This window comes from Juglans microcarpa x Juglans regia, chromosome 5D (genome assembly GCF_004785595.1).
Source record: "Juglans microcarpa x Juglans regia isolate MS1-56 chromosome 5D, Jm3101_v1.0, whole genome shotgun sequence".
In the NCBI taxonomy this organism is placed as follows: Eukaryota; Viridiplantae; Streptophyta; class Magnoliopsida; order Fagales; family Juglandaceae; genus Juglans; species Juglans microcarpa x Juglans regia.
In genome coordinates this window covers 8,880,598-8,894,420 of record NC_054602.1, presented here as the reverse complement: position 1 = coordinate 8,894,420, position 13,823 = coordinate 8,880,598, and the positions used below count along the sequence as shown (strand labels likewise).

The window sequence follows — 13,823 nt, the reverse complement described above, 5'->3', positions numbered from 1 at the left end:
TAAATGGTCCACGAGGAGATAAAATAAGAGACATGCTAACATCATTTTATAAGAGCATTAGCATTGGATTGACCATCCTACTCTTCAAATTTTGACTAATATGTAGCTTTTTCACCTTTAGCTAATCATTCAAAACTTGAAGTTTACATTAGATTAGTCATCACACTCTCTATAACAATAAAATATTATTATTTTTTATTATTTATATTTTTTAATTAATTTTTTATTTTATTTTCATAATCTTCAATAACCTACAACAAATCATATTTATTTTTATTTTCACAATCTAACAATCTATAATATAATAATTTCATATGTATATAAATGATAAAATCTCATATAAATAAAAATCTTATATCTATAATATAATAATCTCAAAAAATATTTTTAGACTTATTATAATTCTTTTCATATTTGAAAAGAAGAATAGATTTACTGTAGTTTAAAGTTTAGATAAAAATAATTTAACTAATTCAATATGGAGTAAATATAGATTATATTTATTAAATTTAAAGATAAAAAAATATTTAACTAATCCAATATCAATGCTCTAAGATATTCCGGTGATAATTTGTTTAACAGTTTTGGAAGTAGAAAAATTTGTTTTACACGTCATTGTTCTTTCCATCTGCGCCCTCTCACTGTAAAACCACACAAAAAGTAGCCGTTGATGCTTAAGATGCCCACGTGGCAGGTTGCCGACGTCGCAAAGAATTGATTTTTTATTTTTTATTTTTTTCTGAACAAGATACGCTTCATTTTAAAAAAAATCAGTTCTGAAATAGGGACAGTTGGACTCTAAAATCAGATATCTTAAATAAATAATAATATCTGTGAACAGTGTCCAAAGTACCCACACCTGTCAGGCGCTGCACGAAGAACACACTGTCTAGACCCTTCTCCGTTTCCTTTGTTTCCGAACGAAGAAATCTCCCTTTCTATCTGCGTAATCATTTCACTTTCCTCGGAATTGCACTATATCACACTGTTTGAACTGGCTTCTCTGTGCCATTAAGGAAAAAAAGGTATTTTAGCGCATTTTAGCGTAGCGACGTTGGTTTCCTCGGAAGGGGTCGAGGAATATATTCTTCTGGCTCTGAATTGGGTTTGCAAGCAATCCAAACGCTTCCTGATCCGGTTTCAGATCGCCATCTGTCTGTGTAACGGACTTTTGTAGTTTGAGTACGGAGTATGAACTTCTTCATCTTGCTTTATCTGCGCTTTACTTTTTGGTTCTGCTTTTGATTTGGTTACGATCGTGTAAGCATTGGGAAGTTCTATTTGATGTTTTTTTCTCTAATCTGAAATGGTATTGAACTAGCTCTGATTCTTCTTCTACTTCGGCTGCGTTAGTTTCTCCGGAAACTATTTCCCGGGAACTTTTTCCCGGAAAAAGAAAATTCGATCCTTGTGATCATTCGAAGAATATTTATATATATCTTCTTATTTTGGGTGAGTTATGATATCTGTTTGATGTCTTATTGAATTAGTTTTCGGTCTATTGAACTTAAAATGTTATATTTACAAAAATATGTGTTCGTATTTAATGATGAGCTGTGGGAATTGAATTGCGTACGCTTTTGTTTTAAAAAAAGTACAAATTTTCCATCGTTGATGGGGAGAAACTGAAGCTGTCATCGGAAACTTGTGCTGTTGGACTGCTCTACCAGATTTCATGGGAGATGGTATGATAACAGTAGTAGAAGCAGCACTAATAGTAACAACAACGACGACGACGACGACAACAACAACAATAATAAAAATAAGGGTACTGGTGATGGTGATGATGTATGCTATTGGATGGTATATGGTTTAAAATAGACGTGGAAGTTGGATTTGAAGTTTTATTTCCAGAATATTGTTTGAAGCCTGAAATATACTTTGTTGTTATCTGCTTAAAACCTGATTTTTATATTCTTGCACATTTTACAGGGAAATACTCTTTTTCTGGACGATATTTAAAATATAAATGGCTACACTTGGAGATATTGGAGTTTCGGCAGCTATCAACATTCTCTCCGCATTCATCTTCTTTGTGGTATTTGCCATTTTAAGGCTTCAACCTTTCAATGATAGAGTGTACTTCCCTAAGTGGTATCTTAAGCGTCTAAGAACAGACCCAACAGCGTCAGGAGCAGTAAGCAAGTTTGTCAATCTGGACTATAGATCATATTTAAGGTTTCTGAATTGGATGCCAGATGCACTGAGAATGCCAGAACCTGAACTCATTGACCATGCTGGATTGGATTCTGCTGTTTACTTGCGTATATACTTGATAGGGTATGTAGCACTTGATGCCAAAGTTGACTTGAAAGAAAGTTTATTTGAAAATGTAGTACTTAATCAATTATATAGTGCTGATTCTCTGTAATCATTCATGCAGAGTCAAGATCTTTGTTCCTATAGCCTTCCTTGTGTGGGCTATCTTAGTGCCAGTGAACTTTACAAATAGCACTTTAGAGCTAGCCAGCAAGATAGCTAATGTAACTTCTAGTGACATTGACAAGTTCTCCATTTCAAATGTCCCACTTGGATCACAAAGGTTTGAAACCCTCTTTCCGTGCTGACTTCCTTTGCCTTGTCTTTTCTATGAATGAATTAACCATTCTGAACAATTTCTAATCTTTTATAATTGTTCTGTGGTGCTCTAATGAAACCCTAGTTTCTGGGTATTTTCACAACATTGGTTATTTGCCAAGTTAAATTATCCATGATTATGAAATCTTGCTCAACCAACTTATCATGCTTTCAGTTGAATTCATTTTTATTGTCCAGAAATAGAAGTTGGTATTTGCGCTACCATCAGTGGAATCATCCAAAAACCAGATTTTAAGCAATTTCATTACAGTTGAACTATTCATATTTTGCTGTGTCTTCAGAGTCTGAACATAATAATCATGCAAAGTCCTGGATCACAGGTTTTGGGGCCATGTACTGGTGGCTTATGCCATTACATTCTGGGCATGCTATGTGTTGCTAAAGGAGTATGAGAAAGTTGCCTTTATGCGGTTGCAGTTTCTTGCATCAGAAAAACGCCTTCCCAATCAATTTACGGTGGGACAAATTCTGTCTTACGATTTTGTTCAGATTTTACTATTTAATATCGACAAGTATGATGAACTGATCTTTGCAGCTTATTGACTATTTATAGAGGCTCACCAGTGACATCTCTTTTTTATTTTTTTAATAACAAAATGGTGGAGTTCCTTTGCTGCCTTTGTTTGATACCCAAATATTTAAAGAGTTTCACTACTTTTCTGTTGCATGTTTTGGCCTTTGGGGGTGGTGGGGAATATATATTATATTTATAAATAATAAGAAATTTTATGAAGATAAGTAAATAGGCATAGCCTAAGTACACATGAAGTATATAAGCGGAAACACCTAAATACATGCTAGAAACTAGGAACAAGGACAAGCTAAAAGAAAATCATGAAGATTATCACCATTCAAATATATAAATATAATATATAATTTATCCCAGAAGAAGTGAAGCATTAAAATTCTATTTTTGAGGAAGTCACAAAGTATTTGGGATATAGATATATCAGTTCTACAATCTTTATTTGGAAAATCCGTGCTCATGTTAATGCTTTGTTATACACTATTCCAAAAATTAGGAAGTCTCTCATTCGCTTGCTCTTTACCCATCAAGTTACCATTGTTAGAATGTGAGAAGCGTGCAGTTTCTATATTCCCTGTCCTGATACAAACTTGTCTTGCAAATTTTGGTTGTTCTCAGGTCCTTGTCAGAAATGTTCCGCCTGACCCTGATGAATCCGTGAGTGAGCTTGTGGAGCACTTTTTTTTAGTCAACCATCCAAATCACTATCTTACTCATCAGGTTGGTTTTTGATAAACAGAATAAATATTCTGTGGATTTTTGGTTGAAAACTGATGATTGTCACAGACTCTGATTTGCATAAAGGAGATATAAACTCCTGCCATCCAGAAAACTCAAGTTTTTTTGAATGGCAGCTGTGAGACCTGATGCAAACAAGCTAAGGGGTCCACTATTTTAGGGATCTATGATTCCTGAGCAAGAAATAGATAAGCGATCATCATTTATACAGTTATCTTATCGTGCTTATGTCTTCACTGGCTTAAATGTGTGTTAATTGCAATATAAAGGTTGTATACAATGCAAACAAGCTCGCCAAATTGGTCAAGAAGAAGAAAAAAATGCAGAACTGGCTTGTTTACTACAATAATAAATATTCTAGAGATCCCTCTAAGAGGCCCTTCATGAAGGTACTTTAATGCAATCTGATTGATCTTTAGTAGCCTTCTACGAGTATTTAGATATGGTACCTTTTTTAACTCCAACTTGTGCATACATGCTCAATTCCAGACTGGTTTTCTTGGGCTTTGGGGAAATAGAGTGGATGCAATTGACCATCACAAGTCTGAAATTGCGAAACTTTCAAAAGAAGTAAGTACCAGACTGTTGCATGTATTTTTCATTAACATTATGAATGTATTCTCTGCGGTAATTTCCCATGATCATTTCCTAGCCACCTCCAACTCAGAAAAGAGCCCCAATAGGACCTTATGCTTCATTCTGTCATCTTAAAGTAAGTGAATATCTTTCTGCGTTAGTTTCCCATGATTCCCAACTCAAGTATCACGTTACTCTAGCAAAGAGACCCACTAGTCAATGGGGCATGCTTGGACATTTTTTTTTTATAGGTAACAATACTGAATCTTTTTTAAAAGTGCAAAAGGGTGCTACCCAAGTTTACTGGAAGTATCTAGGAGAATGCCTATCTAAGAAGGGAAAAGAGAAGAAGAGTTTAGAAAATTCACAAAAGAAGAAAATCTGGTAGTGTCGTGAGTGGTTGACCAATTGTATGTTCTGGTCTTTACAGTGTAGGTGTTGCATTTGTTACATATACACCACTCTTTAAGCACATCAGAGCCACCATCTTTCATACATAATTGCCTTCCGGTCTACCTCCCTGAACCACCCATAGCTCCACCACCCTTGGGGGGCATCACTCAATCTCTAGGAGGAGAAAAATCGACTTCCACAAAACCCTAGCTACATCACAATGGAGCAATAGATGGTTGCTAGTTCTCCCATTCTTCTTCCATAAGGTCTCCATGGTCCTGATCATAACCCTAGAGGGAGCTTATTCCACCAAATGCTTTTCCAAGGGACATTGTTTTGTTTTGGTTTCTTTTTCCCCCTTTTCTACTGGAAAAATTTTGTACTTGATGGTTATGAATTTTCATTTGGGAGGAACATTAGACATTTATTCCATCCTGGGTAGATTTTTCCATTTGTTTGTCCTGAATTATTTGAGAAAGTTTACATTAGCAAGGACGTTTTATGGACTTTTCTGGTGCTGCCTGTTGCATTCTTAGATCCACTTAGGTTTAAGTTAATTTTATGCATTCCATTGTGCTATTTTTGTTTTGTATGCAATTTGAATACACTTCAAGGTTTAATATTAGAAAGGGATCACTACTCCTTCAGATAGCAGCAGAGGGGGAAAAAGTTACAAATGATCCAAAGTCTATAATGCCTGCAGCATTTGTTTCTTTCAAAACTCGATGGGGTGCTGCTGTTTGTGCCCAAACGCAACAATCCAGAGATCCAACTATTTGGTTAACAGACTGGGCCCCAGAGCCACGTGATGTGTATTGGGAAAACCTGGCTATTCCATATGTTTCCCTTACAGTTAGAAAGCTAATTATAGGTGTTGCATTCTTCTTCTTGACCTTCTTTTTCATGATCCCCATTGCATTTGTACAATCTCTAGCAAGTCTCGAGGGAATTGAGAAAGCAGCACCATTCTTGAAGCCTGTTGTTGAAAAGTAAGCTTGCTCTTACCGTCAGGCCTCTTGAGTTATAATTAGTCTGCAATACTACAAATAACTCACAATGCTCCGACTCATTGCAGGAAGTTCATTAAATCAGTCATCCAAGGTTTTCTACCTGGGATTGTGTTGAAGTTATTCCTGATTTTTCTGCCAACAATATTGATGATAATGTCTAAATTTGAAGGATTTATCTCCCTATCATCTCTTGAAAGGAGATCGGCCTCTAGATATTATCTTTTCAATTTTGTAAATGTATTCCTCGGGAGCATAATTACTGGAAGTGCATTCGAACAGCTAGATTCATTTATTCATCAATCAGCAAGCGAGTATGTTGTTCTCAAAGATTTACTGTTCTCTTTGTTCTTCAGTGTCTTTATTTTTGGCAATAAAGTATAATTTTATGTGTGGATACATGTTCATGCTGGTGTTCTTGAGATATATATACTTGCTCGAGTGTCTGGATCTTAACTGATTTGCATAGGAATAGATACTCATTATGTTAACTCCAATATTTAGGGCTGGGCAAAACCACCGCTGGCTCCGACTCCGGCTCCAACCCAACTGCTGTGGAATCGGAAAAATCTGAATTCAGAGTTGGAGTTGCTTTGAAAACTATTCTTGGAGTCAGAGCCGATATCGGCTCTGACTCCTGAACTCCGAACTCTGACTAAGCAAAAATTTCGGAGCAAATCTATGCTGCGATCTTTGCTTCACTGTCTCCCCCTCCTGCTGCCTTAAACTTTACCATTTTCTATTGGCTCATTTTCCCGTGTATGTAAATCTGTCTGAACCAACTTTATTCTGAATCAACCTTATCGAGTTTGCTACTTCCTTTTTACGAGGTTGTTTTTTATCTGAACCAACATAAAGTTGTCTTTCTTCTGAACCAACTTTATCAAGTTTGCTTTTTAGGTGCTTTCACTACTTTGGGTTCAAATCACGTCGTTTTCGCTTTTTTCCATTTTTTTTTTTTTTGGTTCTAGGGTGAGTGTACATGCCTAGTTTTATAGCCACATGAGTGTTAGCTTCGAGGTATCAATCTCGACCGCTCGTTCCTGTTCATTGACGGCTTAACTTTTCCCCTTTTGACGGATTAGTTTCTTTGATTGATATAGTACACACACACACACACACACACTAATTAGTTTTTGGGACCAAGTTTCTTAGCATCCAAGCTCCTCTTCAATCATAGTGGTTTATTAGAGGGTAATTCTGAATCTTTGTCTTTGTCCGTCTCAACTGCTCCAACAACCAGTCTCTTGCCATTTCCTTTATGCTTTTATCGAGGCATCTTCCAAGGATGACACAATCCTCTTTCTCGAGGCTCCATATCATCATGGTGGCTTTAGCAGCGTCAACAATGCCTTCGTTCGATGGTGTCACAAATGCGGCCGACCAAGCTATTTGTGTGTGTGTGTGTGTGGCTTCGATGCTCCGAATCCAACTCCGACAACTTCGATTGGAGTTAGAGCCCAATTTCAACTCCAACGTTTGTTGGAGTCAAAGTTCAGAGTTGGGATTTCCGACTTTTTTTTTTTTTTTTGTAAGTAAAAGATACTTTATTAATATTGAAATAGTTATAGTCAAAGTACATAGGAAGTATACAAGAGAATACACCTAGTTAGGAACTAGAAATAGATACAAGGAAATCATGAAGGTTGAGACCATTAAAATCTATAGCTATGGTCGACGTAAATAAAGTCTTCAAGAAAAAAATCTTAAATTCTTGCAGAGAACGCTCTTGATCCTCAAAATTTCGGTCATTCCTTTCCCTACAAATACACCGTAGTATACAAATGGGAGCCATCTTCTATAGAACTGCAACATGGAGGATAGCCTTAAGTTCTCTCCAACTAGCTAGCAGATTAACCACCCTCCCAGGCATAACCTATGCTAATCCCACTCTACTGAAAGAATCATTCTAAAAGGCCTTGGTAGACTCACAATTGTAGAAGTAAATGATCCTCTATTTAGTCAGTATTTATACACATACAGCACCGGTCAATAAGGATACACCCACGTTTCCTTAGGTTGTCTATGGTCAGAATCTTCCCTAAGGATGCAGTCCAAAGACTCCAAACACAAATGGCAGCCTTAAGGAGGTGCCTTACTCCTCCAAATATTCTTCCGAGGGAAGTCTTTGCTATCCTAAGTAGTGAGGGCCCCAGAGTATGAGCACATAGAATTTTCCTTTACCAGAAGGAATCAAACAATCTTGTCCACCTCAGCATTACTAGCTCGAAAGAAGTATAGCAAATTAAAAAACTAAGTGTAAGACACAAACCAGCCTTCCTAATGGAGCTTTCCACTGTTGCAAAGGAGTATAGGCAAATTATGTGGCTGTATGAAGTTCTTATATGTCTATCTTTTCAAAGTTGATCGCTTCTGTACAGAAAAATGCAACTTACATGCATGACACTAAAACTTAGAAACAAAAATTCTGTAGAACAGAGGCTGAAGATGATATCTTATAATTATTGACTTCGATAAACCATATTATAGAGTCCCTAGCAAGAACCTGATTGGGATTTTATGAGGAACATTGTAATTAATGGTATGGTGCCGAGGGTTTGTGAACCGCCGAGATTAGTTGGGACTTTATTCCAAGCACCTGGTACCAATAAAAAAAAGAGTTGGATGAAGTAGCTCATCTTGTAATCACATGAATATCTTGGTGGGGCTATGTGACTTCTTCTTTTAGTGCATGAGCACAAGGCTATAGTTATTTTGTGGATGTGGCTTTGCTTTCTATGGTCCATGTCTTGGATTGTCTTCAGCAATTCTTATTTATATTGCTTTTTTTAATTGTTTTTACTAGCATAAAATTCTGTAAATCTTTTACTACACCTTTGATGCAAGTAAATCACCTATGATAATCACAATAGGCATGTCTCATTCACATTCATATATTATTTCTTTGGGCTTCTGCTATTTTTTTCATTGGGGATGGCTTTCATGATTCTCTTGTATCCATCTCTAGCTCCTAACTTGTAACTTGGTGTTCTCGGTTGTATACTTACCATGTACTTGAGTTATGCCTTGTTACTTGTTTCTATAGATTTTATGTTACTTATAAAAAAATTTGGTTCATATATCAAGCTTATTTAGATAATTGATCCATGGCTTCATCTTTCAGAATTAGATTGTATACAATTAAGCATATATGTTTTTCTTTCTGGCAGGATACCTAAAACAATTGGTGTGGCGATTCCAATGAAAGCAACTTTCTTCATAACTTATATTATGGTTGATGGATGGGCTGGTATAGCTGGGGAAATTTTAATGTTGAAACCTCTTATTATTTACCACTTGAAGAATTTCTTCCTGGTGAAGACAGAAAAGGACAGGGAGGAGGCAATGGATCCAGGAAGTCTTGGTTTCAACACAGGAGAACCTCGTATACAATTTTATTTTTTGCTGGGCTTTGTGTACGCTACAGTGACACCTGCTATACTTCCTTTCATAATCATTTTCTTTGGCCTTGCCTATGTTGTGTTCCGTCATCAGGTACAGAATTGTATTTTTCATTATATAACTTTATGCATTAAGGTCAATCTAGGTTTTAAGTACATGCGCTTTTGGTCATGGCAGTTTAAGTCCGACGAACGGTTCCAACTTTTATAGTTATGAGCAAAGTAATCTATGAGGCCAAAAAAAAAAACTGTTAATTTAAAAATATGCGACATTTTACTTAATATTATAAATTGTTGAAAGTTTCAAGAAAATTTCCAGGGAGGTGTTCATTCAGTGCTCAGTTTCCAATTATTTTACTCTAGTGAAACCAGAATTCATGAAATCTTAGCTCGTGTTTCCGTGTATAATCAATCATAAAATTTAACTTGAGGGAGTTCAGATTTTCCACACCAAAGATTTAACTAGGAGCAAAGACCTGAAAGTTTTCATGGGTAGTCCAGGGGATTTACTTTTTAAAGTTCTCAAGAATAGCAGTATTTTTAAAGGTATTTGGTATGAAATCAAAAGAAGGTAGATGATGATGCATTTTATTCTAACAGTGTAGTCCACTTCAAAAAGTCAAATCATGTCGATCAAAATGATTATGATATTAGTTCAGCTACTGAAATTCCTGTGTGGTAGATAGTAGATAGTGTTCGTGGAATTTTTGTAAGCATTACAGTCATCAATCTTAATTAGTTATAACATATCTGAGACTTTTCAACAAAATCCTGGATTTATAGAACTCCTTGAATGTGTGTACTTTCATATATTTATTCTTTGTTTAGCATTACCATATATTATGTTGTTAGGTATTTTTCTTATACAAAAATGTTATAAGATATTTTTCGTTTCAGTTGTTTCTTAAACACTTTGTACTTCTGTAAATACAGATTATAAATGTTTATAACCAAGAGTATGAGAGTGCGGCAGCATTTTGGCCTGATGTCCATGGGCGCATTTTAACTGCATTGGTGATTTCACAAGTGCTTCTTCTGGGATTGTTGAGCACAAAAGAAGCTTCCCATTCAACACCGTTTCTTATTGCACTTCCAGTTCTAACCATATGGTTCCATATGTTCTGCAAAGGCCGTTATGAACCGGCATTTGTTAAATATCCCTTACAGGTTTGTTAGAAATTGCAACTTGCAAAGTTATCTTATTGTTTTAAATAACTGCATGCATATTGATAGAAACTTGCTGGCTTTTTTGTCACCACTGCAGCGATCTGCATTTAAACCTTTTTCCTGAAGTTAATGATCTGTTATAGTTTTGTTATCAACATGCATATAACTGCATAGTATGTGAGTGTGGGCTAAGTTTTTTTTTTCTCTATTTTTTTAATTGGGCAAGATAAAGTTAACTAAGATTGAAAATACAATTGGAAGGGGTGGAAGATCTTAACAAACACCTTAAAAAATAAAAAATAAAATGGAACTTTTCTCCACTTGAGGTCAAGAAAGAGGTCACCTTAAAGGTGGTTGTTTTCGTTGAAGGAGGACCCAACAACACTTGGGTGTGCACTGAAATTGACTGTGTTAAGGCAGTCGGTGAAGATCTCCTCTCCTTCATCCATGGAAAAGGGAGCACATGTTGGTAACTCCCAGTGAAAGAGGCATCTAATCTTACACAAAAAGGTGGAAAAGGTGAGATTTGGAGCTCTAGTGGCGCATAGAGCTTGAAGTGGCGGGTTATGGCACTCGCTAACCACATGTGCCGGTGAGATGTAGTCTTTGGTGGTGCATGGTATGGAGGAACCGAGGGCTGTGAATCTGGTGGAAGGACATGTATAGGACGGTTGTGGGCAAAAAACGGCAGATCTGGCCACCACCCATTAGGAAAAAAAGAATGTCAACAATAAAATAAACTACAAAAATAATTACCAAGGAAAATTGGGTGAGAGAACCAGACCTAGGGGGGTTGCTCTCCAAAACAAGTTGATAGAGGCCTAGAAAAGATGGTGGCAGTCATGGTATGTGACTGACGCCACTGGTATTTTTTACTTGAAAATTGTTGGGCCTGGGGGATCTGGGGACTGCAGTTCTGCTGGTGGGGCCTGTGTGGAAGGGTGATAGTTAGATTTCTGTAATTCAGCCTTTAACAACTGGATAAGAAAAGGAAAAACTTATGACAATGGAGATAACAAAGAAGGGAAATGAAGAAGAGGGAAGAGGTGGAGAGGTGGGAAATGATCAGGTTTGAGAGAGGGATTGGTGCTTCTCCCTTCCTCTGGTGAGAAGCCATGGGAGGAGGGAGAAATTTTTTTGAGAAAAATGGAGAGTGGGACTTTCAGAGCGAGCGGGCTTTTATTTTCTCCAATTGGTATGGTAACTGTCATGCTTTGGCTTTTGATATGGAAGATGCATGTGTCTGCTTGAATGCATTTGTTACTGAATGCTTTTGTGTACAATCTTAGTCATATGACAATTAATATAAAGTTTTCTTTAGTGCTGTTTTAGATAAAGGCACGATGCCACTAAAACAATTTAAGGCATACTATTGGTTAAAGCAGTTTATGTTTTTGGCTACAGAGCAGTAATCTAGTTGCCTGATAGAGATGTCTGACCATTGAGCTTGTGGAACCTTGTATAATTTGCTCGATTACATAGTTGCAGCCCCATCCAGTGTTAATCTGATTCCACTGTCTTGAAAATTCTGTGTCAGAGGTTTGCTTGGAGGATGCAATATTCAAATTCTCTAGGGGACACATATAATGAGTTTTTGTAGATCTCTGATTTTTGTGTAGCCTAGATCATGATAATGCGTATCATGAAGAAATTTTTTATAAGCATGGTTCTCACAAAGTTTGAATAAGCATCCGTCTTCTGTCATAAACATAGCTTTAAATGCGTAAACCTGCTTGCTGGAAGCATTGAGGCAGAAACCTGCTTTTTCGAAGCTTTGAGTTTGGGATCTCAATATGTTTTTTATTTTTTTAAATAATAAGAGATTTTATTAAAACAAGCAAATAGGCGTAGCCCAAGTTCACAGGAAGTATAAAGGCTGAAACACATAAATACAAGCTAGGGACTAGGATCTCAATATGTTTTTCTTTTTTTTTTAATAAGAATTAACATATAATTGGTCTAGGATCTCAATATGTATGCATAGAATACTTCATTTTTCATGTAAAGACTATTTTCCAGAACCGTGCTCGTCTAATTATAACACCATAACCTCATCCCAACGTCATCATATACCGGTTCTAGCTTTTGATGACATTTGAAACCTAGTGTTGGTTTCTATAGAAAGAAAGAGTAAAATAGAATTGAACTCTGTGGCTCTGGCAATAGGCCTGAGTCTATCTGTATTTTGTGTGCGAGAGAGACTGTCATGAAATACTGAAAGATGACTATATTTATACTTTTGATGAATTCCACTCAATGAAGATGCTATATTCCATCTCTCATGTTTTCAGTTCATATTTAGTGCTTCTACTTTTAGTTCTTATGTCCTCGATGTATTATGTAAACTGGGCACTATGTTTCTGATATTATCACTTTCAGTTCATATGATATTATCACCTTCAGTTCATATTTAGGGCTTCTACTTGATGTTTTACACTCTCTCTCTCTCTCTCTCTCTGGGATTTCACTTCATTGTCGTCAGTGTTTCATGTTGTTGGTTCAGGAAGCTATGATGAAAGACACTTTAGAACGTGCAAGGGAACCCAGCATAAACTTGAAAGGCTATCTTCAAAGTTCATACATACATCCAGTTTTTAAAGACTGTAAAGATGATGAAGATGAGGAAGAAAATGGCGAAAACTGGGAGAATGTGAGTGTAATTGTGCCCACAAAACGCCAGTCCCGAAGGAATACACCAGTACCCAGCAGAGTTAGTGGTGCATCCACCCCCTCCCTGCCTGATGCTATTCAAGAACACCCAAAGCCCTAAAAAGATGGCATTGTAAATTAAAGAACACGACCAGTGTATACAGACAAACAAAAGTGGTCACAACCACCTTTAGGAATTCAAGCAAGCAATCTCTTGTTTTTCTTGCAGTTGGTGGCAAGCATGTGATGACTCAGATTACAGGCTGTAAATTGAAAAATCCTCTTGACCCTCTATCAAACAAGACTTTAACGCTCTACTTGACCGTTAAGTAAAAAAAAAATTATTTTTTATTTTTTATTTTTACTTAGTGATTTTAAGTATATTGATGTATTTTTTTTATTTTTTTAAATATTAAAAAAATATGAATAGAAAAATAAAAAGGGTAGTGATAGGGTTACTACTTATTTACTACTAATTTACTACTTGTAGTGTATTTATTTTTTTATCATTTTCTTTTAAATATTTTTTTAGCATTCTTAATCATTAAGAAAAAATTAGTAAAATATATATAATTTTATTAATAGTTACTTTTTTAATCATTAAATAAAATAAAAAATTAAATAAAAAAGAGTAGTAGTAAATGAATAATATGAGGGTGGTAAACATTAAGATATTTTGAAGTATCGTGTGAATAGTAATGAAAAATAAAAAATAAAAAAAAATATTAAATAAAAAAAAATTGATGTAAAAATTAATAATAAAATAAT

The 13,823-nt window shown here is 35.8% G+C and overlaps 1 protein-coding gene across 3 annotated transcripts; it reads left to right on the top strand.

The window, feature by feature from the left end:
- Positions 1-841: 841 nt before the first annotated feature.
- Positions 842-13,357, top strand: LOC121264249 (calcium permeable stress-gated cation channel 1-like). Of its 3 annotated transcripts, none has more exons than XM_041167349.1 (12): positions 842-1,182; positions 1,933-2,280; positions 2,384-2,542; positions 2,919-3,054; positions 3,743-3,844; positions 4,132-4,251; positions 4,352-4,432; positions 5,480-5,820; positions 5,907-6,152; positions 9,009-9,333; positions 10,173-10,406; positions 12,910-13,357. In XM_041167349.1, exons 2-12 carry the CDS (start codon positions 1,970-1,972, stop codon positions 13,174-13,176), a joined length of 2,322 nt encoding a protein of 773 aa, XP_041023283.1. In that variant the 5' UTR covers positions 842-1,182; positions 1,933-1,969; the 3' UTR covers positions 13,177-13,357. The 3 variants fall into 3 exon arrangements, with proteins under 3 accessions (XP_041023283.1, XP_041023282.1, XP_041023284.1); XM_041167348.1 differs by having other exon boundaries at positions 842-1,189; XM_041167350.1 differs by lacking the exon at positions 842-1,182 and adding an exon at positions 1,245-1,260.
- Positions 13,358-13,823: the final 466 nt, after the last annotated feature.